General features: G+C 33.0%; 3 protein-coding genes across 3 annotated transcripts in view; 1 reads left to right on the top strand and 2 right to left on the bottom strand.

The window, feature by feature from the left end:
* Positions 1 to 25,883, bottom strand: part of LOC144566239 (uncharacterized) — a 69,685-nt gene that overhangs the window by 32,752 nt on the left and 11,050 nt on the right. The window lies entirely within an intron of this gene.
* Positions 34 to 784, top strand: LOC144566004 (pathogenesis-related protein PR-4-like). The gene is made up of 2 exons (XM_078315865.1): positions 34 to 408; positions 496 to 784. The coding sequence occupies exons 1-2, from the start codon at positions 34 to 36 to the stop codon at positions 664 to 666; spliced, it is 546 nt and encodes a 181-aa protein (XP_078171991.1). The 3' UTR covers positions 667 to 784.
* Positions 20,058 to 23,831, bottom strand: LOC144566367 (putative galacturonosyltransferase 6). The gene is made up of 9 exons (XM_078316386.1): positions 23,585 to 23,831; positions 23,449 to 23,492; positions 23,020 to 23,061; positions 22,850 to 22,925; positions 22,694 to 22,746; positions 22,393 to 22,598; positions 21,635 to 21,992; positions 20,736 to 21,257; positions 20,058 to 20,503 (listed from the first exon to the last, which is right to left on the bottom strand). Exons 1-9 carry the CDS (start codon positions 23,694 to 23,696, stop codon positions 20,222 to 20,224), a joined length of 1,695 nt encoding a protein of 564 aa, XP_078172512.1. The 5' UTR covers positions 23,697 to 23,831; the 3' UTR covers positions 20,058 to 20,221.

The raw sequence follows: 25,883 nt of genomic DNA, 5'->3' as shown, positions 1-25,883 counted from the left end.
TGAATTCAAACAAACAATCAAAATCTAAGACTTATGGCTATAAATAGAACTAATTCTCTTATCAGAAAAAAAATCATCCTCTTTCCCTTCTTTCTCAAATACATTCAAAAAGTATTGTTAACCATCCACTATCCAGCAATAGTTCTCAAGGAAAGGAACATCCTTCTTGCTGCGGCCTTGCTGTGTGTGGCCGTTGTTGTGGCCACTGCACAACAATCGTCCAATGTGCTTGCAACGTACAAAAATTATGACCCAGAGAACAACAACTGGGACCTGAATGCAGTGGGTGCATATTGCGTCACATGGGATGCGAGCCAGCCGCTAGAATGGCGGAAGAAGTACAGCTGGACGGCCTTTTGTGGGCCCATTGGACCTACCGGCCAGGCTGCTTGTGGGAAGTGCCTCCAGGTAATCTCTGTGTGTGTGTGTTTTTTTTTTTTTTTTTTATGTACCAATTTTCCATGGACACTTCATAACTAGTGTGCAATTTTTCAGGTGACCAACACTGTAACTAGAGCACAAGCAACGGTGAGGATCATCAATCAGTGCTCAAGTGGAGGGCTAGATTTGGACCAAGGCGTCTTTGCTCAACTTGACACCAACGGACAAGGCAATCAAAATGGCCGTTTGACTGTCAATTACCAGTTTGTCAACTGCAGCGACTAGAATATATATATATATATATATTATAATGTTTCTCTTATAACAAAATTTAAATAAATGAAGTGAGATGGTTCATTGTATTATAGATCTTTGAATAGAAATAAAATGCGATTTTTAATTTTCGAGCTCTTTGTTCTTCCCACACCCTTCCCCCAATTTCAAAGGAGAGATGGAAAAACTATTAACAAAACATCTAAAAACCTTTTCTATATTAAAATTACTCTGAAAAACCTAATAAGTGAATGTTGTTGGATTTGGATAAAAATTGGAGCAAGCATTGTAAAATTTTGTTAGAATTAGTGTACTTGATATCATCAGTTAGTGTCAAACTATACCAAATGTCATCGAAGTGCTATACTTGTCAACTGTTTTTTTATGAACTACTTTTTAAAGTATATTGAAATCACGTAATATACAACAAGTGTCATTAAAGTGATATACTTTGTTTTTTTTATGAACTACTTCTTTCTCTCAATTAGACACAGTTTGTCACCGAGACCTAGCTAGCTTCTATTCCCCAAAAAAAAAAAATTCTAGAAATTCCTTGCCCCTCACAGAACAGATATTTACATCCATACAAAGAATTAGAGCTTGCGAACGAGGAACTTGCAATGTTTAAAAAAAATAATAACAAGACAAGAATAGACCTCAGAAAAAAATAATAACCTCAGAAAGGCCTCAGCCGCATGACTTTGACTGCAATGGTAACACAAGGCCCAATAAGATTGCTTAAAGAATTGCCATAATTCCAGAGGCCCAATAACATTGTCCTTTTCAGAGGCCCAATTCCAGTTTCCTTTTGTTGGTATTTAACCGGCTTATAACCGGAGCGTTTCTCTTGCCAGTATAGAACGAACTCAGCAATATTCATGAAAGGACTTTGCTGATGGAAACGAAAACCTTTCTCTTTCTTTGCTGCAATTCGTTTCACAATTTTAAACAAGTTTAGTTCTTTGGGAAGGAGATAGATTTGGGCTTTTTTGGGCTTCCAAGCTTCGTTTATATGTCTATTTTTTATGGGTGGTTTTGTTTAGTTGGGCTTGATCGAATAATGAATTTTAGGAGGGTGCGCTGTGCTGTATCTAGTGATATAAAATAAATAAATGCGTATGGAGTCTCTGAGATATCTCACATTTTGCGTGACCGACGTGTCCGGTTCCTATTCGGGGATAGTCTATGGGGCCAGTATTATTTATGCTTTGATATTCGTGCAGAAATATTTGAACGGTTGAGATTTTACAAATAGTCATGAAAAATATGAGATATCTTATCTAGGATGCGAATTCATCTAATCTTGAGAAACGCTCCACATGAATGTCATTTAATGCTTTCTGAATTCATCCGATATGTTCGCAATCTCTAAGATATTTCAAAATTTGAGTGTTTTTATAGCAAATCTCAACCGTCCAAATACGTTCTGCACGACTCTTAAAGCACAAGTAATGCTGGCCCTCAGGCTATCCCGAATAGGAACTGTACACGTAGGTCAAACAAAAGTTGAGATATCTCTGAGGATATGCTAGTCTCATCTTTGCTTACAGTAGGTTGTGCGCCACAGTTAATCCCAAACTGCATGCTTGCTTTTGTGCGGTGTTCTCTGTTCTCTTTTCTCCTCTGATGTGTTTTTGGGAAATTTTTTTTTATATACAATAAATAAAAACAGAATTTTAGAAAATCAACTTGATTGGTTGGTTTTTTTACAAAAACCATAAGTATTGAAATTTATTTACTTTTTGTGTCGTAGTTGATGTGGTGTTAAATAATTTATTCGCTACTTGTGATTTTTTTTAAAAACAAACAAATCAAAATTCTATTTTTTATTTATGGTTGTAAAAAAAAGTTCGTGTTTTTGGTGTGGCATATCGACGCAACTTGATTGAACTTAGGAACTCTATTTATTGGGTCAATAAAGATATTTATTTTGGAGCAAGGATTGGTGCCATGGATAGAATAAGGTCATCCCGTACCGTGCTATTTAAATCGAAGTTTGAAGGTCATACGATAGGTAAAAAACTAGTATTCTACAAGTTTATTATATAACCAATTTATTCAGCTATTTAAATCGAAATTTGAAGGTCATACGATAGGTTTTTGAGGCCGTAGCACGGGATGACCTTATGCTATCCATAGCACCCAAGCCTTACTCTTTATTTTGTGCATTGAATTAATCTAATAAACACCATTTTCTCTATGGATTTTAATTAACTTTGATATTTGAATTTTTCAGATGCCTTAGTTAAAAATGAAACGTAGAGAGAGAGAGCCCAAGAGTTACCTTCCCAAAAAATTACAATTTTCATATGCTTTTTCTATCATTTTTATAAATAAAAAATTTAATTGCCTCCTTATAAGTTCAAGAATATGCTTAATATAAGCAATTAATATTCATTTTAAATACATCTTGTAAAAATTTTATTTCTCATCAATATTCAGCCCTCACAATTATTATTTTTTATTATATTTCTGTTTATCAAATTCGCATTAATGGCACGGGACAAGTCACAAGAGGAGAGAGAAACAAAGAGGGAAGTAACAGAGCAATAGATCTCCAATAATAAATTCTCAAATTGAACCCCACAAAATTTCAAATCCATTTCATTTTGAAAAATTTTCAATTTGTAGTTTCTTGGTGGTACATGTATCCAACAGGAATCTCAACCCAAAGTTCTATCAATTGAATTGAATAGCTCCGGAATAATTATCGTTACTATTTCAACTTGTCACAATGCAACCTGACGTGTAACCTTTTGTTTGTTTTTTTAATAAATTATAGTAGAACCAAATATAGTTTGTTCTACATATTTACTTTTCGAAAAAAAATATTCTCAAGTCAAGAAATCTTTTCTTTTTAGCTCAATTTTTCTCGTTTACCATTTCCCTTTCGCCACTGTCAACCTTTTTTCACGATCATATTACTAATTGCAGTTAGAATCATAACAGGTTACAGGTAGAGTGTTCAAACGGTCGGTCGATCCGGTTGAAACCGAAAAAAAGATTTAAAAGTGAGTTTAAGAGAAAAGACCCGCGTCCAAATCGTACACAGTTCTGGCAAGAGAAAAGACCCGCGTCAAATCGAATTCAAGAGGGGGCGGTCTCCTCCATTCCTTCTCCAATAAGCAACGAAGAGAGAGAGAGCTAGATCGAGTGGGGTCGGAAATCAGTGAGAGAAGGGAAGGCGTGGGGAGTGGGGACTAGGGCACCAGCGAGAGAGAGGAGAAACGGAGGTGACTTCTGTCTCGCGTGAACAGGAGAAGAAATAGAGTTGCATGGCGGACCCGATCCCTCTGTTCAATTCGATTAAATCCAATTTTATTTGGTGTTGCATGGCGGACCCCAACTGGGCCTCAAATTTGGTTAGAACCAAATTCCTAACTCAATTCAAGCTTTGAGATTTGTGCTGTTTAAAATCCAACGGTTAACATACTATTCTATTTGAATGGTTAATATATTTTACAATTTATAATTTGTCATGTAGCGAATTTATAATTTGGAAGCCCATGGTTGATACTTGATACGCAATCTTGAAATGTGCCAATTCACTACGTGGGCACTCGATCGAGCAATGATAAAAACCCTAATCTAAGCCCTGGTAAATGGTAATTAATGTTTATGTCTGAATGTAGCTAGCGGGTCCACTCCGTCAGATCTGGTACAGGGCCAGATCTAGTAGCCACCCTAACCCTAATAAAAGCGCCAACCCTAACACAACATCCAGAAGCATACGAGCTGCTCAGTTATATATGTATGCATCCAGAAGCGCCTACCCTAATAAGATTATATATGTATGAAAATTCTCATATCAGATTGTACAGCTCAAGTGTATATATATATATCATTCGTTATAACGGAAAAAAACCACTCTTGAGTCTTGATGTTGGGTAGGTGGCTGGGTGCTAAAGTGCTAATTAATTAATAAATAAAGCGTTTTTGGTACATGCGCTTAAAATGAAATGAAAGCATCACTGCTACTGCCTCCCAATCACAATCACATTAGATGAGAATGACTCAAGAGAAGGATTCAAATGTCTCCATTTTTTGTGTTTTTATCATGCTTTTATTTTTAAAAACTTAAATAACTCAAAGTTTAAAACTTAAACGTTAAAATAAAACCGTTAGATGTGATCTATGTTATTTTCTCTATGTTCTCACAAAAAATTATTACATTTTGATTTTGCTTTTATATGAATCAACAAGTTGAAAAATCAACGTCTAGAAATGATTCATATTTGTATATATTTTTACAAGCTCAAGATGACAATTAAAACAAAGTTGAAATGCCATAATTTTTTACATGTGCATAGATAAAATGATATAGTTCACATCCAACAGTTTTATTTTGAATTTTAAGATTTAAATTTTGAGTTATTAATTTTTTTTTTAAAATGAAAGCATGATAGAGACACAAAAAATAGAGACATTTGAATCCTTCTCATGACTGAATGAGAACCATCATTTCGTTATTTAAATATTTAAGCTGATCTCTTTTACTAATTAACTATTGAGCTAGTTTTGGTCTTTTGGGTTTGTATGATCCCTAGCTACACATATGATAATATGATACGATAGAGCTAGCTATAGCCTATAGGTTTTAATTTGATGACTATATATCTAGCTAATTGGCCTGGTAATGCACCCATCATTTGTGACAGTCTCCTAAAGATGAGACAGGCCAAGGAATTTAGAGGAAAAAATGTGCCGTCCCATGTCGTGTGGTGATCAAGTTAATTTTTTATGTACCGTGTTGTAACTAAAATTATGAGGAGTGGTTATGACACGCAAATGGTCACTGCACACGAATTATGTCGTGACTCACGTGCCGTGACTAAACGTATTGTGACCGATCCCGTTAGTCATGTTTGATCGTATTTAACGTTATTTAAATTTATTTATTGAGAAAGGCAATTATGTAAGTATAATATATGGACATTTCATGCCAAATAAAAAGTAAGCCTAGGGGACATTTCGTAGCATTCAAACGAACCAGTGTTCAGATTATCCAAATAAAGCAAAATTAAAATAAAACTAAAACTATTATAAATATATTATAAATGTGTGGATGTCATTCATGTTGTAACTCTCAAAATCATCAATTTATTTCCCACTACTCCATGCACTACAATTGAAATTGATGGCCACTACTATTGAAATTTATTTCTCTATTTATTTAGATGGTTTTTCATTTACAATTTGTAGCCTATAAATAGAGGCTTTGTAATCTTGTATTGTACATATATGAGAAATGTATGAATAAAGAGATTGTCATATTTTTCCTCTCTATTTTGTTTATTCTTCTTATGCTTGTTTATATTTATTTTATAACACGTTATCAGCACGAGAGCTCTACTAGCTAAAGATTCGAGGTAACTTTGATATTTTTTTTATTTTAGTATCATTTATTTAAATGATACTTCTAATTAGTAATTGGTAAATGCAATAAGATGATTTATTCATATATACTTGAGAAATCAAATTATTTTTTTGACATTATGACATACTACAAGTCTTTATGAAATGGCCCGAAGACCAATCTATTATTTTATATTATGTTATGACTCTCTTGTGCTAAATATAAATTCGAATGACAAGAGAGCAATTTGTTAAATTTGAGATAAATTAGATATGAATTGATTGATTATCGATTTGAGATAAATTCTCAACTTTATAAAATGGCCCGAAGCCATCTATTAATCATAAATTTTCAATTTTATCAAATGACCAGAAGTCATTTGTTAATCACAAATTATGGACTTTATCAAATTGCCCAAAGCTATCTATTAATCATAAGGCCTTAATTTATCAAATGGCCTGAAGCCATCATTGATCATAAATTTTATCATGTGAAATTTAGATCTGATTCATATTTTTATGCAATATTTTATTTTCAATAATTTAGTCTTTTTGAAGAAGATTTCAAAAGATATTAAGAAAATCTTCCTGAAGAAGAATTAAAGAAAAATTTATATGATGGTTAATGAAATGGCCTGAAGCCATATAAATAGTGTGTATCGAAGTTAATATTATATTTATTTTATATTAATATCAAATAGCCTGAAGCTATCTGTTAAACATAATTTTTTATCCATATGTGCAATTTTAGATCTGACTAGATTAGATCTATTCAATATTAATTTTAGATTATACTCATATTTTTTATAATATACAATTTGAATGGGATTATAAAAATCTGTATTTTTATATCGTTTTAATTCATGTAATATGTGTGAAAAAAATATATATATATCGTAGAACATGAGATGTAAATGGGGAGATGTGTTTTGTTGTAATTAAATACTGTCTATTAATCTGAACAGTAATGGTAATAAATGGAATTCAATTCAAGAATCAGATTATCGCATACAACGTACGTTTACCCGTCTTTTTCTTTGATTTCTTAATCAAATATTTTATTGACATTGGCTAATTGCAGTTATTTATACCGGGGAATAGAAATTGCACATTTATATTTGATTTCTTTGAAAAGGCCTCATGTAACATTTATATTTATTTTATAATTTATATTTATTTTATAATGTTGGAGGTGTTCTTCATATTACCAAATTTAATTAAATCGGTGAATAAAAAAAATTAGGTAATGATTGATTTTCTAAAGTACATCTTCACACTGTTAGTCACAAAATTTATTTTCTTTTATCAGCAAATTCATTTTTTTTATTTTAAATAATTTAATCTTTCTGATGAAGAAGATTTCAAAAATATTTTGATTTGATATCTTGTTCCTCTATAGTTGAACAAAATAACGAGTTGTTTTAAAAAAAAATCATGAATTTAGTTATGTTTCATTCCCTGAAGTGAAGGTAGCACATGACAATCATAATAATTTCTGGACATACTCATGTGGACGTAGTGATGATGAAAATACACATTTTTCCATTAGAAGTGAAAAATAATGAAGAAAATGAATGAGAAAAACATAAAAGAAAATATGATTTAAGGCTCCGGAAGAGCAATATTTTTATTATATGGAGGAATATAAGTTTATATTGACGATGCATTATATTCTTCTAAGTCTCAAAGAAATTTATTAAGTTTTAAGAATATCCGCCGAAATGGATATTATGTTGAGACAACTAATAAAAAAATGGTGAATATATGCATATATACATTAAAAAAAACAATGTATATTGAAAACAAATTGCATATGTTTCTCCTTATACTACATATATATTAGTACAATTAAAGCACATGTTATTGTAAACCAGAAGTTTACATACAAGAATATGTTTATCGTTTGGCATGACCGGTTGGGCCATTTCGGATCAATAATGATGCGAAAAAATAATAGATAATTAATGTAAACATTCATCAAAGAACCAAAAAATTATTTAATCTGATGAATTTTTTATGTGTTGATTTTATTTCTAGAACGTATACAATATGATATTTGTGGAACAATATATCCAACATGTGAACCATTTGAATATTTCATGATTTTAATTGATGCATCAATAAGATGATCACATGTATGTTTATTATCAAATCGCAACCTGGCGTTTGCAAGATTACTTGCTCAATTGATTTGATTAAAGAGCATAATTTTATGATTATTCAATTATGAAAATACATCTAGAAAATGTCGGAATTAATATTGAACATCCTGTAGATGTTCGTATATAAAAAGAAGATATGATATTTTACATGCAACAAAACTAATTCGCATCATGCCAACTAGCTATTATAAAACTTCCCCTTATAATTGATTTTTGGTCACATACCTAATATTTCCCATATAAGAATTTTTGAATATGCGATATATGTTCTAATTACTCCACCACAACTCACTAAAATGTGATATAAAAAAAAGTTGAGAATTTATATTGATTTTGAATCTCCATATATAATAGAGTATCGAGAACCATTGATGGGAGATTTATTCATGGATAATTTTGCCGGTTGTGATTTTGATGAATAAAAAATCCCAACCTTAGGGAGAGAAAACTATCAGCTGAAAAAAAATATATTAGTATAAATTATCATTGTCTTATTTTGATCCTCGTACTAAAGAATGTGAACTAAATATTCAAAAGATAATTCATTTACAAATGTTAGTGAATAAATTGCCAGACACATTTACAAACTCAAAGAAAGTGACCAAATCACATGTACCAGCTGCTAATGCTCCAATTAAAGTCGGTGTCCCTGTTGGACAGACTAATTATAACATGCATGAAGCGTGGAAAAACAATCGGTTCCAAAGATTAAAAATATAAAAATCCTCGAAAAAAAGGAGCAAAGAATGAAAATGGTCAAATCGAGGATATAATAATTTCAGATAAAACTTCAAAAGAGAATAAAATTATAAGTAATATTGGAGTTCCAGCAGAAACTCAGGTATCTAAAATTTATGAAAATAAAGAGATCTCGATAAATTATATCATGAATGAAATAAGATGGAACCGAGATGAAATTGATATCAATAATATTTTTGTATATAATATAGCGCTAAACATAATAAATATTGAGGATCATGACTAGAAGTCTATTAAAGAATGTCGACAAAGGAATGATTGGCCAAAATAGAAAGGTGCAATTGAGGTAGAGGTAAACTCTCTTGAAAAATGAAAAGTTTTTGTACTTCTAGTCCTTGTACCTCAAGGTATAAAACCAGTAGGATATAAATAAATATTTATGAGGAAATAAAATGAGAAAGGTGAAATTTTGAGATATACTCACTTGTGGTGGATGCAACAACTTTTTGATATATAATTAGTCTGGCAGTCCATGAAGGACTTAATTTGCACCTAATGGATATTGTTACAGCCTATTTAAATGGCTCGCTTGATAATGATATTTATATGAAAATATCTGAAAGATTTAAGATGCCTGAAGCATGTAATTTAGGTTCTCGAGAACATTATTCAGTTAAATTGAATAAAATTTTATATCGATTAAAGCAATATGGACGCATATGCTATAATCGTTTAAGTGAATATTTATTGAAACATGGATATAAGAATGATAAGACCTGTCCATGTATTTTCATGAAAAAATATAGAAATGATTTTATTATAATTACATTTTATGTTGACGATCTAAGTATCATTGGAACTCCTGAAGAGCTTCCAAAAGAATAAATTATTTAAAGGAAGAATTTGAGATGAAAGATCTTGGAAGAACAAAATTTTGCATTGGATTGCAAATTGAACATTTAAAAATGATATTTTTATGCATCAAGAAAATTATATTGCAAGAGTGCTGAAATAATTTTATATGGATAAATAACATTAATTAAGCACTCCGATAGTTGTAAGATCATTAGATGTGAATAAATATCATTTAGACCTCGAGAAAATGATAATGATGAAGAACTATTTGGTCCTGAAATACCATATCTTAGTGCAATATGAGCACTTATCTTGATGGGCATACAATACATGATATATCATTTATAGTAAATTTATTAGCAAGATATAGTTCTTCTCTTACACGAAGATATTGACATATAATTAAACATATATTTCGCTACCTACGAGAAAATTTAGCAATACACAAAAGCAAGTCAAGTATGTGTTTGGTTAAGATCTGTGATTCAACAGATTCATCAGACATGTAGATTATCTTTTAGAGAAATGATCCCAAATATCATATATGAATATAATATTATATATATTGATCAATAAAATGAATGATACATTAAAGGAGATAGAACAAGACATATTTCACCAAAATTCTTTTTCACATATGATCTCCAAAAGAATAATGTTATTAATGTTCAGCAAATCAGTTCAAGTAAAAAATCCAGCAGATTTATTTACTAAGGCACTCCCTACTGCAATATTCAAAAAGCTAGTTCGTAATATTGGAGTTCGCCGACTTAAAGATCTTGATTGATGCTATCATGATGGGGAGTTAATATGCACTATATTTTCCTTAACAATGGTTTTTCTCACTGGGTTTTCCTGGTAAAGTTATAGTTGCGTATTTAGAAGAACATTGTACTCTTTTTCCTTCACTAGGTTTTTATCACATAGGGTTTTTCCTAGTAAGATTTTAATGAGGCATATTCTTATGTAATGGACATCCAATGGGGAGTGTTATAAATATATTATAAATGTGTGGATGTCATTTATGTTGTAACTCCCAAAATCATCAATTTATTTCCCACTACTCCATGCACTACAATTGAAATTGATGTCCACTACTATTGAAATTTATTTCTCCATTTATTTAGATGGTTTTTCATTTACAATTTGTAGCCTATAAATAGAGGCTTTGTAATCTTGTATTGTACATATATGAGAAATGTATGAATAAAGAGATTGTCATCTTTTTCCTCTCTATTTTGTTTATTCTTCTTATGCTTGTTTATATTTATTTTATAACAAAAACATAAATATAAAGGAAGCTGACTTGAATGGAGAGGAGAATTAGTGAGAATTAATGAGGTGAAGTTTTGCTGTGGTGTTACTAGTTGTCAAATCACTTTCTGCAAAATAAAATAAAAATAATGAGTTGTCAAATCAACTTTTGTACTCTCGTAGCCTTGTACCTTTCTATGTCGCACGAGACACACTATGATGAGATCGAATCCTCTGCCTCCAGAGTCATTGTTAGTGGACCCCAAATTAAAAAATGAACAATGACCGACCCCCTATAAGAATGACCGGTCCCGGTTGCAGGGATAGAGGGGGCAGGATTTTCCTACACCCCGGGGGCTAGGTGATCTCCTCTCCACTATGATACTAGAGACAGCATCCGACGATACCAGATGACAAACATCTATTCAAATTGGAATCATCTGTATCTTCCGTGTCTAACGTGCCGTGCCTTGCCATGTTTCTTGTCATGCCATACTGTGTTCCGTGCCGTGCTGTGTTGTGATCAAGTCAATTTTCGTGTTGTGCCGTGTCTTTTTTTTGCTAATAATTGATCACAGTACGCGAATGGTCATAGCATGAAACATACAAATTATGGCACGTAACTGACACTCGTGCTGTGTTGTACCGTGACAGAGCTGTGCCGTTTCATGATGAAACCGACTCCGGCGTGCCATTTTTCCCACACAACTAAGGATGAAAAGACTTGGTATCTCTTTTCTTTTCTTTTGTTTTTTTTTTTTTTTTAAATTAAGGCTATATATGGCACCTCTAGTGGGATCCACTTGTAATCCAGATCCTACTAACCTTTTTTCAAGATCGATTTGTCATGTAAATTAAGCTTATATATTGAGCTGTTAAGTGCAATTTTACGCGGGTAATGAAATTTTGTGATGATAATATTATTGCATCTAACAAAAAATAATAAGTTGCATCCGTTTTCATATTTTTCAAAATTTTATAGCATTAGTTATATAGATTTTAATATTCGTGAAGATAACTCAATTAATTATGTGCTTTTTAAAAGAAAATCAAAATATTTATGCTATTGCAAATTGTTATCACTATATATATATATATCTATGCAATGAAAATGAAATATAAATGTCTAATAAAATAAGACAAATATACTGTCCAATTAATATTCTTTAATCAATGCAAATTTAATAAGATAGCTTGATAATCGTAAAATTTTATTTAATCGGCCACATGGCAACTAGTTAACATCACGTCGAATGTATTTCATTTTTACAAAACTGTTGAAAATAAATAATCGTTAAACATATTGCTCCCCTTTCCATACAAAATATCTCCTCTATATACAAGAGATATCTTATTAATTTAAACATAGTGAAGAGACCTGTTTGAATTTAGTCCTTCCAAAAGCGAACCAAGAAGGAAGATGTATATATAGTGGGAACTGGGAACGCAAGCTGTGAGTTTGAATTTCAGTTCGGTAATTGTGCCGTTTCCATTAATGCATCATAAATCAACATTAAGAACAGATCTGACGGTTCAGATCTAAACATAAAATTTGAGTTACTTTAGGGATATGAATTCAAACGGAGAAACCCCTTGGGATATAAGCACTGTTATCAAAACCGGACCGGACCGGCCGGTTTGACCGGAATAAACTGGAACCGGACAGGTTTACGGTTTGGTTCGCTATTTGAATCGGATATGCAATAGAACCGGATATATTTAATTAAACATGAAATATCGGCCATGACAAGTAAAAATGAAAATTATACAACTATAGAAGACATATAACTAAATGATTTTGTTGGTATTTGCCTCGCAGGTTCTAGCGCGGTATGCTGATCTAATGACACGGGTCACCACTTTCTTGCTGGATGACAACTCCTCAAGGTATAATCCCTTACTTCTGACAAAGATATTTACAGAAAGGATTGATATAGCAGCACCACTTGCACAAATCCTGTTTTCTCTATATATATTACCAAAATGTAGAAAATGGCAGTTACAAATTACCAAAGGGTATTAGGAGTAGTCTCAGAGCAGAAAATCACTGCTTAATTTGTTGCATTAATTAATAATTTTCAGAAATTGATTTTGGTGGGATTTGACTTGAAAATAAATGGCAAATGCAGTAACTATATGAAGCCACATCATGGTGTCAATAGCCTAGTGATTTAGCAAGCCCAATCTTTGATGATTAAGGAGAAAGTTTGGTATTGTCGCTTCCTAGAATGTGAGCCAGTACATACTAGGTACATAGTCTAATTGAAAACAATCGACATTACAACAACAATAAAAAACTCAAAAATAATTCTAGGACATGGACATGAAATCAATCAATTTTTTCAGACAACCTGCTCCAACGGAAGCCAGACCCAGTACAATTCTTGGACAACTCAATTTCGTACCATTGTATACCAGTACCAGTTCTTACAATTCTAGTCACTGTCTCGCAAATTGGAGAAATCAATTCATTAATTTCTTTATTTTGGCCAAGGAAAATGCGGAGAAATCAATTCAAAGTTCATGAGCATACCATGAAAATTTAAAATATGAAAACCTAATAAGTAATATCTATAAATTCTAGCAATGACGGGATCAGAGAAAACAAGGGAAAATATTAGAATTAGAGAAATTAAGCAAAGCACTCACAAGGCCCACACCTCATACTTTTGTTAAAGAGAAAGAGAGCGAAATTGTGAGTTGGGGAGAAAAGAACCTTAAGCAATGTCTAAGAATGAGATTTGACGAGTCCTTTAAACCAGTCCATCGGAGAGTAATTGCAAAGTTCTAATTTATTTATTTCTAGACTGAATTGAGAAAGGGTAATGAGTAGAGAGAGAACAAACCTAATCGGAGAAGAGAGAAATCGGAGACAGAGTGGAGACTGAAGAGAGGAGTCGATGACGGTTTTTCCTTTCTCACGAAAATTCATCACAAAAATAATCGGAGAAGAAGAGTTTCATCTGCGCTGGTGTAGGGAGGAGGCGAGTTTATTAGCAAGGTGCCATCACAAATGTCTGGAGGAGGAGTTAATCGCCTGTTTGAAGAGGTTCGCACCTCACAACTGGAGGCATGCGGTATACCAAAACAGAAAGATGAGGTTTGGAGTAATGAAGGGTATAATCGGAAATACAAAAATACGTATACCAAAACAGTATTTTTCAGTTAATTTTTAATAAAAAAAGTATAAAAATACAACATCAATGGCATTCTCACAAATTCATAAGTTTAGGATGGCATTTTCTCAATTTCAAAGTTTAGAGTGACATTCTCACATTTTCAAGGTTTTAGAGTGGTATTCTCACAATTTTTCCTAATAAATACGGTTTGGAGGGGAGGGGGGGTCGGTTGTTACGGAGGACAAACATGTATCCCGTTTTATATTTTTATTATTGTAATAGACATTTTTAATCAATCTGTCTTAACTCTAATTAAAAGTTTTATGAAAGAGATGGAAAACCATTAATAAAATTCCTATCTAATACGTGAATATTGTTAGAAGTGTACCAGATATCTTCAATTAGTTCAAGGCCCGAATGCCCAATTAGTGTCAAAATACACCAAATGTCATAGAAGCGCTCTACTTGTTAATTTTTTTTTTTTTTTCCAAATTTATGATGAACTACCTTTTACAGTAGATTGATATCAGGTAATATATGGCTGAATTATATCTCTGAAGTCAAAAATGGGTGTTAGGGGTGCACAAAAAAAAAAAGCATACCTCATAACTTGTTCGGAATCAATTCTAATTTAACTCGCCAACAATTTGAGTTGAAATTGAATCGAGTCAAAACTGACTCGAGTTTATTGACTTGATTGTCTCACGAGTTGAATCCAAGTTACCTCCAACTCGATTGACTCATTGATTTGGTAAACTATGTAATGCTTTGTTATAATTTGTATTATTTAGTAATTTGATAAATTTTATACCATTTAATTATGTATTTGTTACTGTTTCATTATGTAAAATTTAAAATTGTGTACTATTTTGATAAACTATGTACTATTTATTTTATTAGACTTTGTTGTGGTAATATTTAATTTGATAAACTATGTACTATCTATGAGTCACGAGTCGACTCGAGTTGTTCAGGAGTTGAATCCAAGTTCGAGTTTTTGACTTGAAACTAGTTTAACAACTCAAACTCAACTCGACTCATGAGTTCAAGAGTTGAATCCAAGTTGTTTTCAATTCAGACTCAACTCAGCTCATGAACAGCCTTAATTAGGTGGTAATACGCCCTTTAATAGGCACTCTAATAAAATTTACGAGCTTGGCATTATAGCTGAAAAAAATATGGTATTCACTAATTGAGAATGTAAATGGAACAAATTCGGAGCGGATCCCGTTAAAATGATGTTCATAATCGTACTTTTAATGAGCAAACACAATATAAATACGGATATTAAATTAATGTCAAAATTCAAAATCAAATTTGCAGATACAAAACAAATAATTAACAAATATTGATTCAGATGATTAATAAAATTTACTAATAAATATGTAATCCAATATCCGTATTCGTATTATTAATATTTTATTTACTATTACATAATTTTTTATAGTGTGAGGACAGTGCACTCACATTTGGAGAATTTGTTTGGAGCAACAATTATTTATATAAGAGTTATTCATGTTATAGGTATAAATATTTTCATGCATATGTATAAATAATTCCGTGCATAGGTATTAATATTTTAGAAAAAAAATAGCGCTTCAGCTTTTTGAGGTTCCCCAGACAATTATAATAATTATGATACAGAGACTGTTATTAGAGTCATATATAATGTATTCATACTACACATACTGTCAATTGTAAATGTGATCATGATCCAGATAAGATCTGATCTTGAAGAACTAGCACCAACATATCGTTTTGTCATGTTTTAACTAATTTTTAATAAATCTCATTAATTTCCAATCTGAAATGTCAATAAAATAAATCATCCATATTTATCTAGGTAAAAAAAATCAACAAATTCCACTAACAAAATAACCGAGCTCCCAAAATAAAACATCAAAAAAGCCTCAGCCGCATGACCACAATTCCAGCTTACAAAATTTCCAGAAAGAGGTGGCCTTTTTCAGAGGCCCAATTCCAGCTTTTTTGCTGGTAAGCTTATAAGTTATAAATGAATACAAGGAGCGTTTCTCATGGAAATTTTTTAAGAAACCATAAATAAAAATAATAATTTATCAAACCAACTTGATTGCTTTGGTTTCTATAAAAACCATACCATTTCAGTACAAATTTTTTTTTTCCAGAACCGAGATACCATTTCAGTCCGAACTGTTTTCACAGATTTCGATCAAAAACTGATGTAGCTATTGGGTAAAATTTGTGAAAACATCTCGGAACGAAATGACATCTTTGTCCCGAAAAATAATATCGGATTGAATGGCATGTTGGTTGTTATCGTTTTTATAAAAACCAAAGCAATTAGGATGTTTTGATAATTTTTTTTTTATTATTTATGGTTTCTAAAACAATTTCTTTCTCATGAATTTAAGACTCAATCCGCAGCATGCCTGAAAGCAACCATCAAACAATAAATTGAGAAATTTTCAAACTTTTGTGGAAATTTCGTGGTTGACTTCAAGTTACCTAGAAGAAAAAAAAATTAAATAAAAACGTATTAAAGGAATATTTTTTTTTACTTACAAAAAACATTTCTGATGCATTTCACTTTATTTTATTAAATTTTGAAATTAGGTTTCTTTAAGAGAAAGAATGGTTGCACTAACCTTGCATTCCATCATGTCAGCACAAATCTATTTGTCCAATATTCGGCTTCTAATCTATGCATAAAAAAATAAAGCAGGGGATTATCAATCAGCAAGCAGAACTTTGTGTGAAAAAACCTTTTCTATCATCTAGAAAATTTGGAAAAGTTATCTTCATAAATTTTATTTGCAACAACAAGATTTATATAATCTGTAACAAACAGTTTTACTGTTTGGTTCATTGACCAAATAATATTTACAAAATTGCTTTGGTTTTTTATAATTAATTGTTGTACCTTTTCCTGTTCAACAAAGAACTTGATGTTTTCATTATTTTCCTGGGATGTAAATCAGGATTTGAATTCAAAGAACTTTTGAAGAATAAAAATGGTGGAAACTTTATTCCAAATAGTGCAGAATAATTAAAGTACAATTGGTGAGGAAAACAATTGTCTTCTGAAGCAAAACAAAACCAAAAAATAACAAATCAACATACTAGAAGAACAGTTTAATCCTACGTATATTCCAATCTATTTCTTAGATTTACTGCATGAAAACACCGAAAAATAAGCAAGCAGAATGTTAGTTACCAAGAGAAGCATAACAAGAGCCCCTGTTGAAAAAACGACAGCAGAGCTGCCGAAATGTCGATGCATGCAGCTGATCCATCTGTTATCATTCCTTGAAGCACGGTACCGGTTTAATTCCCAGTACACCCCCCTCGTATATCCGTCTACTGAACTGATACTAATCAGATCTCGAAAATTTCCAAAAAATCCATTTTCGGGTTGATCTGTGCTTCTTCTATCCACTATGATGCCTTCAGAATTCATTGTTTTCATGTCATTCGGGGCGTCTATTAGCCGTTGCATGAATGCCACATAACTACTCACATAGCCCGTATTGCTCATATGCAATAATATTATGGAATAACCTAATGCTATAATCATGGATATGCAATGTTGGGATTGTCATGACCCCGTTCTTGAACGATATATCCATAAAACTTGTTGATTTTTTATTGGTTTTTATCCTTATTCCTTCTTCAAGAAGCTTACTAAGACCGATAGTGCTCTCGATAGGCGGCGACAAAAGAGGCGGAGAGACTGAAGATGAATACTCCTTTTGGTTGACTTGTGGGATGAGAGAAAGGTAATAGGCGTGCAAGAAATGGTGGACGTGAAATCGTCGATTTCTAAACAAAGAAATATCCTCTATACCATGGGGCTGGATCTCGGAAAAGAGGTTAAGCATACAGGCCAACAAATCAATTTTTTCATCATGTTTGGTCTTAAAAATGTCGAAAAGGATCTCAATGACAAAGAAAGGTATCTGGTTCTCCACTAGGAGGAGATCATACATGACCATGTTCCAAACCCATGGTCGATTTGATGAGATGCTCAACTGATTTTGACCTTGCTCTAGTTCCTGTAAACTTTCTTCCTTCATCATGCCTGATGGGGCATGCCGGAGCAAAAGGTGAAGAAGGAAACATCCATCAAGGACCATCATCTCGGCAAGTTCTTCATTATCCAATGAGATCGAATCAGAGTAGGATTGGCGTAGCTGTGCATCCACTGCTTTCATAAGGATCATACATCGTTGCGTCAATATAGAGGCCTTTCCTGGCTCAGAAAGGCCGTCGTAACGATATATGAGGCTTTGTAAGCACCGCCATTTGTTATCTTGCATACGCTTAAGGGAAGGTGAATGCCGGTAGGAATGGAAGTAAGGACCAAGGCAAACAACCTTAGGTGAATAAGGATCATGATCTATAGCTTTACGGAATTCATGCGGTACACGGTGGATGGTGGAAGGGTCTCCTTGGTGTGGATCAGAGGTTGAACTTTTGATCAAGTTTATCACAGTATCAGGCCATATCGGGTTTAGATGCACATCTGGTTGTGACAATTGTCCCACAGGGGTAATGTCATCAAAATAACCGTCGGTAAAAATATCTTTCGATGAAACTGTGGATGAAGCTGAGGGTGATGGAGGGGGGATTGGGCTAGAGAGGCGGCCCGTGCGGTACCGCATTGAACCAAGGTTTGGTGGACCGGAGCTCCATTGACGCCGCTTTGTCGACATGACATCGCCTGAAAATGATATCGGCTGTAATGAAGGTGATCCTGAGGGAGATGGGGTAATTTGCGGCCCCAACAAATGCTCAGTGGTGCTTCCTTTCGATCTTTTATCCATTGAACTTTTGAAAATTGATCTGTAAAAGTGCACCTTAAACTAATCAAGGTGTCCTTCAATGGTGTGAAGGTTTTAGTTATATATATATTATTTACCTTAGGATTATTTTTCCTTTTAGTTATATATTAATTAAAATACAATGACCCATTGTTTTAGTTAGTTGAAGAAAATGACTTGTTCTTGCTTAACATAAAAGTTTTGGAAGTAATGTCTTCTGCCCCAAAAATAATCTTAATAAAGCAAAGTAAATGAATTCTCCAATTGACTTCTGAGCTTTGGCTCACTAGAAGAATTTTATGTTTACCTTTCTTTGATGGAGTATGCATTTCATATAGAAATATAAATCTCCTCAAGAAATGCGGGCCCACTGAACAAGTGAACATTGACCATTCCTTGAGGTACCAATCCTAATTAAGAATTTAAATAAATGTTTCTTCTTTCTTTTCCTTCGCAGCCGAGACAACTAAATAGATTTTTAATCCCAAAATTCCATTCTATGGTCTAGAACGTGTTGAATTGGTTCTAGGATAAGCCCATTGTTATTCTAATTAGCTGTTCCTTTTTTTTTATTGAATTGAATAATCAAAATAATTTCAACATGTTAAGAACAATCCAATTTGCAGTTCTCGTGCTTTATATAATGAAAATATTTTCCCGTCTTGATAATAATGTTTCCTGTTCATGTATGTTGGCTCAGTTATTGACAGTCCTCTCAAAAAAATTAGTGACTGTCCTCTCAAAAAAAATTTAAACTTCTCTCAAAATTAGTAATTTGGATGTTCAAAGCGTGAGTTTTTAGGGATGCATTAGCATAATTCTAGAATGTTCTCAGCTTTTAATTGCAGTCCATATCCTTGGTTATCTTTTGATTTTTGGAATGTTTATTTTTTTCTATTAACATATAGTTTTTGTTTTGAGCTATTACCAGTATACTGGTACAACAGTACCAGTACCAATTGTTTGTCGTTAAGCTTATGATGGATATGAATTCTTAGGGGTTCTGTTACGAAGCAACTAAACCAGTTGGAAACAGGATGCACAAGCATACCTACCGCCATCATATTAGTGAAAACAAGAATGGTAGCAACAGTAATACCGATAATAATAACAATAATTATTATAAGAACAATAGCAACAGTAATAACAAGACCAAATCTCTATAGATTGATATTTATTCTACGTTATCACTATCTAAACATAGATAACAGAGGGCATTAAGTGGCTACTGTATAATTAACTGATTAATCTGATTGCATAGAAAAAAGTATGCAAAAATACAATAAAAAAAAATTAACTGCAAGATGGTCAGCCGCAACTATTATTCGTGAATATTGCATCGTAGCAAAAATGAATTATTGTAGTTCAAGTATTTTTTCCAGTAGACCTTGTATCTTGGAATGGAGATCTCCAGCCAGGGTTTCCTGTTCCCATTATAGTGGAGTACCGCAGCTTTCTCTAGTTCATGTTCACTAACTAATCTAAAATTCGGTTGCCCAAGGCCGAACAAATGCCAACTTCTGTCAAGAGCAATGGTATGATTGTAAAATACCAACTGACCTATTGGTAGGGTTCCTCCACTCCATAGCCGCCTCTCCTTTCCCTTCAATATTACAAAAAAAGAATAATAATATCAAATATTATCCGAACATAGTACTAGCTACAACTTCCAAGAACAATGAACCAAAAGATACACATGGCAAGCTCTGATCCATACATAATGAAAGAGTTTCTTAGAAGGGTCACTATTAGTGGTGACAGCACTTGGATGCAGCACGGGTACATAACCAGTGTCAGTCAAAATGTAATCTTTAAATTAAATAAGATTGTCTTACCAATTGAAGCCATTTATTGAAAGAATCTGTCAGATCATGATGCCGCCACTTGTCTAGGTTAAATAAGTTCATCCCAAAAGCCCAAATGCAGGTTTCACCATCAAAATTACTCGCCATAATTGGATCAGAAAAATTAAGGAGGGTTTTTATTCTATTGAATGAGTAACCTGTGTCATCACATGCCTCGACTGCTAAGTTTACATTAGCTTCCATGTCAACCTGCCATAGTTCCCCCAAGTCCTTCCTCACCACCACATCATGATCCAAAAGTAATACTTTGCTTAAAAAAGGAAATATCTGTGGGAGATAGAACCGGAGGTAGTTGAGGGGAGATGTGAATCGGAGGTCTTGTAGGTCATGGAATTTGAAGGTTGAGGAGAAATTGGAGGGGAGATGCTTTAAATTTTCTATTGCTTGGATTTGGATTGTAGCTGGAGTGGGAGGGTTTAGGAGAAACCATGCTGACATGGTTGGAAAATTTTGTGAATCAGTTATTATGTGAAACACAATTTTATCTGGCTCCTGTATCAGAGAATTGCAATAATTTCAGATATACATGAAGTGTGAAGTATCACTGTAATGATGTTGGATACAGATTGTCAATTAAACATAGATTTCATATGCTTTTACAAACTTATATTATGAGCAAATATGAAATAATGGCCAAGGCCGCACAGCATTTCTCATATAGCTAGAGCCAACATTTCTGTATGGATGTTAACAGTAGCATTAAAAAAGAGGTGTGTACACAGCATTGGTATGACCCAACAAATAATTTGGCCAACACCCATATAAGGCTGTAGTTTTATGCAAAAAACTAAATCCCAACTGAAAATAAATGGAACAAAAACCGACTGGTACCAGTTTGACATGGACAAAATAAATACATAAGCTAATACCTTTGAATTGCAAATTGTTGAGTTGACAACCACTGAGCAAGCAAGTACATTATCTGAGAAAACTGCATAGTGGTACAAATCAGGATCCTCAACCAGATGCCCTCTTGGAAGCACGCGCTTCTCCGCATCCATCCGAAAATACTCTGAAATGAGGCTCAGAGAGAAGCAGTGAAGTCCCTTTGGCATGGTTCTAGCCACTACTTGTGTCAAATACGATGCTTGTTTTTGTTGTGCTCTTAACTGTTCTTCCGTATTCGAAGTCATTGCCCGTAGCTTAGATGCCATGGCTGAGCAGTCTGGGTATGTTGCTTGTGCTCTGAATAAGGTTGCCTCCATTTGGCGGATTTTCTGCAATGCACTGGGGCAGTGTTCTTGATCTCAATTTTATGGAAATAATTTTTTTATTGCTGGGTTCTTTTGCAAACTAGACCCTATGTTTCACATAATCTATGAATGATTTTCCATTAACAAAAAAGAACAGAATGTGACAGCAGAAAATCAAATAAATCAAACAAAACCGATTATAGAGCTCAACAAAAACTAGGCAGCAGAGCAAGGGGCAAATATGTAACGCTTTTTTCCTCAAAAAAAAAAAAAACAATGTAACGCTTTAAATGTGTCTTTTATTCTGCAGAGAAATGCTCTACTTATTATTTTTTTTCTTCTTTATATTCCTTTCCTTTTGGATAAAAGATATATAAGAAATGTTGGGGGTAAGTACTACGATAGAGAGATGTCATTTTATTATTCCATCCTACCTCCTAGATAAGTGATAATTTGCGGTAGTATGAGCAAGTAGCCTCTGAATCTCTTTGATCCTTAACTTGAGCTCCTTGACTAGGTGTGAGTTACTGCTATTAGGAGGGGCAAACTGCAAATATGCCCGTGCCATTATCAACTGGTCTTCCATCTCCCATATCTTCTCTCTTATGTCTTTATTTACTTCAACTGATAATTTGTTTATCTGTGTTTTGATTATTGAACAGAAAATAAGTATTGAGCTAGCAAGTAATAACAATTACCCAGTTATCTAGCTAACTTCTTTGTATGGAGCCGTACCTCTCTAGTAGTACTCCGAACTTTTCTATATGTTATACCGTTAGATACCAATCCTGATTATTTTAAACAAAAAGAAATTAACCAAATTATAGATTTGACAGTTAGTTATTGATATTTAATAATTACAAATTTATCGAAAGTTGCAAAAAGGTTTGCCTTTTTCAAGTGAGGCATTGCTTCTCATCACAGGGGTCCGAAGGGTTTCTTCTTTATATACAATTCCTTCAGTATCCTAAATCAAGACGGAATAAAACTTAATTCAATCCAAAAGAAGAAGAAAAAATTGAGAAAGAAAAAGAAGAAATAAAGTATGCTGTGCAGATAACCTCTTCAATGACATTGAGTTTATGGGAGTCACCGGCGTGCCCCTGTTTACCAAAAAATATGGCATATTAAGACAAATTAACATATGGTGTTCTTTTCTTTTTTTTGAAAAAAAATTGCACTTGAATTATCAATATGAAAAATATTGAGCTCAATTATACCCTCAAATAACCTGATTATTGTGCAACCCTCTGGCTCTAATTTAAATGCTTCAAAATTCCACCCCATAAGGCCATACTGTTACTGTACTCATCCTATAAGCAAATTCTGACAATTGAGGAACAGGGAAATTGGAACCATTTCGATCGATTATTTTAATATAAAAAGTTCTTGCCATTCTAAGATATTTCAGTAGATTGGTTCATGATGCATAATTACATACTACTTGAATTTAAATGGGAATTTCGAAAATTTAACAATCAAGCCATTACATTCTTAACCAATCCGGAGCTTTCTCTTACGAACTCCTCCCATTCTGCAAAAAAAAAAACCAAAGGTAGAAACCAATAAGAATAAAAGAATAAACTGTAACAAAATGCTCAAATAAAAGGAAAAACAAAACCTAACCAGATTTGCTATTGGTGGATGGCAAATTGAGCATCATAATAAGAAAAAAAGGCAAAACAACGAAGAACAGCCCCAAGAGAAGAACTCTTGGGAGCAGCACGGATTGCCTCATCTGACCAATCCACGGCTGAGATTGTTCTGCATCGGCGATTGAACGAAACTCGAATTTCGCGAAGGAGATGGAGACTACGAGAATCGATTCTGTGTAAAACGATCTCAGTGTAAAAATTTAGGCCTAGTCACCAGCGTGACCGCGTCTAAATTTGTGGTTTTAGTTTTATGTGAATTTATCTATGTTACTTCCGTGCAACAGTTGACGATAAGGCAACATCTCTCTGTGGATTTAGAAATGTCGACCCGGATATAAATTAGAACACAAGTTAGAGTCATCTATCTTTTTCAGCTCAGATGAAGTGAGAATTGAATGACTTGATTGAATAAGGGGTTTCGAACTGGAAATTCTTTTTCGATTCATAGATTGAAGGAAGAAGTGGAGATTGTTTGGCTCATGAGACACGTGGATGGAAATGAATGGCTAACGAGGAGTTCCCTGTTACAACAGTGTACCCAATTCATTGACCTAAAGATCGTACGTCGGCAGGAGTTACATGCACTGTTTCATGAGCGTATCTAGATTAGCTTTGAGAACCAAACATGAAACAGTAATCAGACGAGTAGATTTCTGCCACGTTGATATCCGAAGGATGTAGAATTGTAAATAGGATCTTTTTCTAGGGAATTTGCTGTATTCCCAAGGATACGGATTCCTTGCCTGTGGAGACGGTTATTGGAGGACCCACAAGTCAGTTGCAAACGAGGGGTTTTCAGGTTTTGTCTGTGTAGATTGTAAAGAATTTGAGAAAGGCAGCTATGTAGCTGTTCATGAAGCAAGTTTACATAAATCTCTGAATATAAAAATAAAATAATATAACGACTTTTTCTACACTAATGTGATTTACAAACTTCTTTAATATCCATGAAAGTATATTAAGTAGAATGTTCCAACTTTTTTTAATGAAATTTAGTTCTTTAAATGAACATTACTAAGTTATAAATTACTAGCGTTTTATTTCCCGCTAATTCACTCCGAAAAATAAAATATCTATTAAAATAATGTTATTTTTTTCAAAAAAAATCATTAAAAAAATTTGCATTCAAGAAATTTAAAGTACAAATAAATAGTTTTTCCAAACAATAATAAACAAACATGATTAATCGCACAATATTTCAACTAGAAAACTCAAAGAAATTAAGAATTATATTTCAACTAGGATACAAGAGGAATTCACATTCTCCCGGTACCGTAAAAGAGAATCTTTTAGAATTAGTGAACTCGGACCGTTCTTTTAACTTTGCACGAATCTCAAAACATAAATAATACTGCTCCTACGCTAGCCTAAATCTCAAAGCGGTGTAGAGTAACTCTCAAACTATAAAATGAAGGAAATCTTTTATGCATATTAGAGAGGATACTCATGTGATACATGAGCCATGTAATCAACAAATGAGAAGAGAAATATTGACCTGAATGGATAAAATGAGGAGGGATCCGATTACCACAATTTTGAGTTATCATAACTATTTTTTACATTTTCAAAGTCCAAATCATCGATCTAAACCGTTCAACATGATCTCCACAATAAAATGTGCTTGCATATCAAATTTTATATTTTTTTTGAATTTTTTTACTGTTTATTAAGTATTTTACAAAAACTAGTCAAATTCATACCATTGAATTTTGTACCCATCTTAATAAAAGTAAAAAAATTCAAAAAAATATAAAATTTGATCTGGAAGCACATTTTATTGTGGAGATCATGTTGAACGGTTTGAATCGACGATTTAAACTTTGAAAATGTAAAAAATGGTTGTGGTAATTTTGTGGTAACTCAAAATTGTGATAATCGGATCTCTCCTCGGATAAAATATAAGTATTGTGGCAGATCTAAAAATTTCACAAGCTTAATTTAACACTCTTTAATAATGTGTTGAAATTTGAGTTTTGAAAACTTGAGGACTAAATTAAAAAATTGATTACCTAATTATCTCTACTCAATCCTAAAGGGGCCGAGACATTTGTTGATTAATATATATTTGTTTTCTTATTTATTTTTTCTCTCTCCGTTTTCTGTACCGATTAAAATAAAATTTGATGAAGATAGACGTTCTTATCTCCATAGCACTCATACATTGTAATTATATCTGTTATCTTCCGATTGTGTGCTCTATTTTATCTCCCATTGAGATGGTTGTGGTGTATTAAATACTGATATGTGTTCAATATTGCAGAGTTATTATC

The sequence above is a fragment of the Carex rostrata genome, chromosome 15, assembly GCF_964058835.1.
Source record: "Carex rostrata chromosome 15, lpCarRost1.2, whole genome shotgun sequence".
In the NCBI taxonomy this organism is placed as follows: Eukaryota; Viridiplantae; Streptophyta; class Magnoliopsida; order Poales; family Cyperaceae; genus Carex; species Carex rostrata.
The sequence above is the reverse complement of the archived record's forward strand: the minus strand, read 5'-3'. Positions and strand labels throughout refer to the sequence as shown.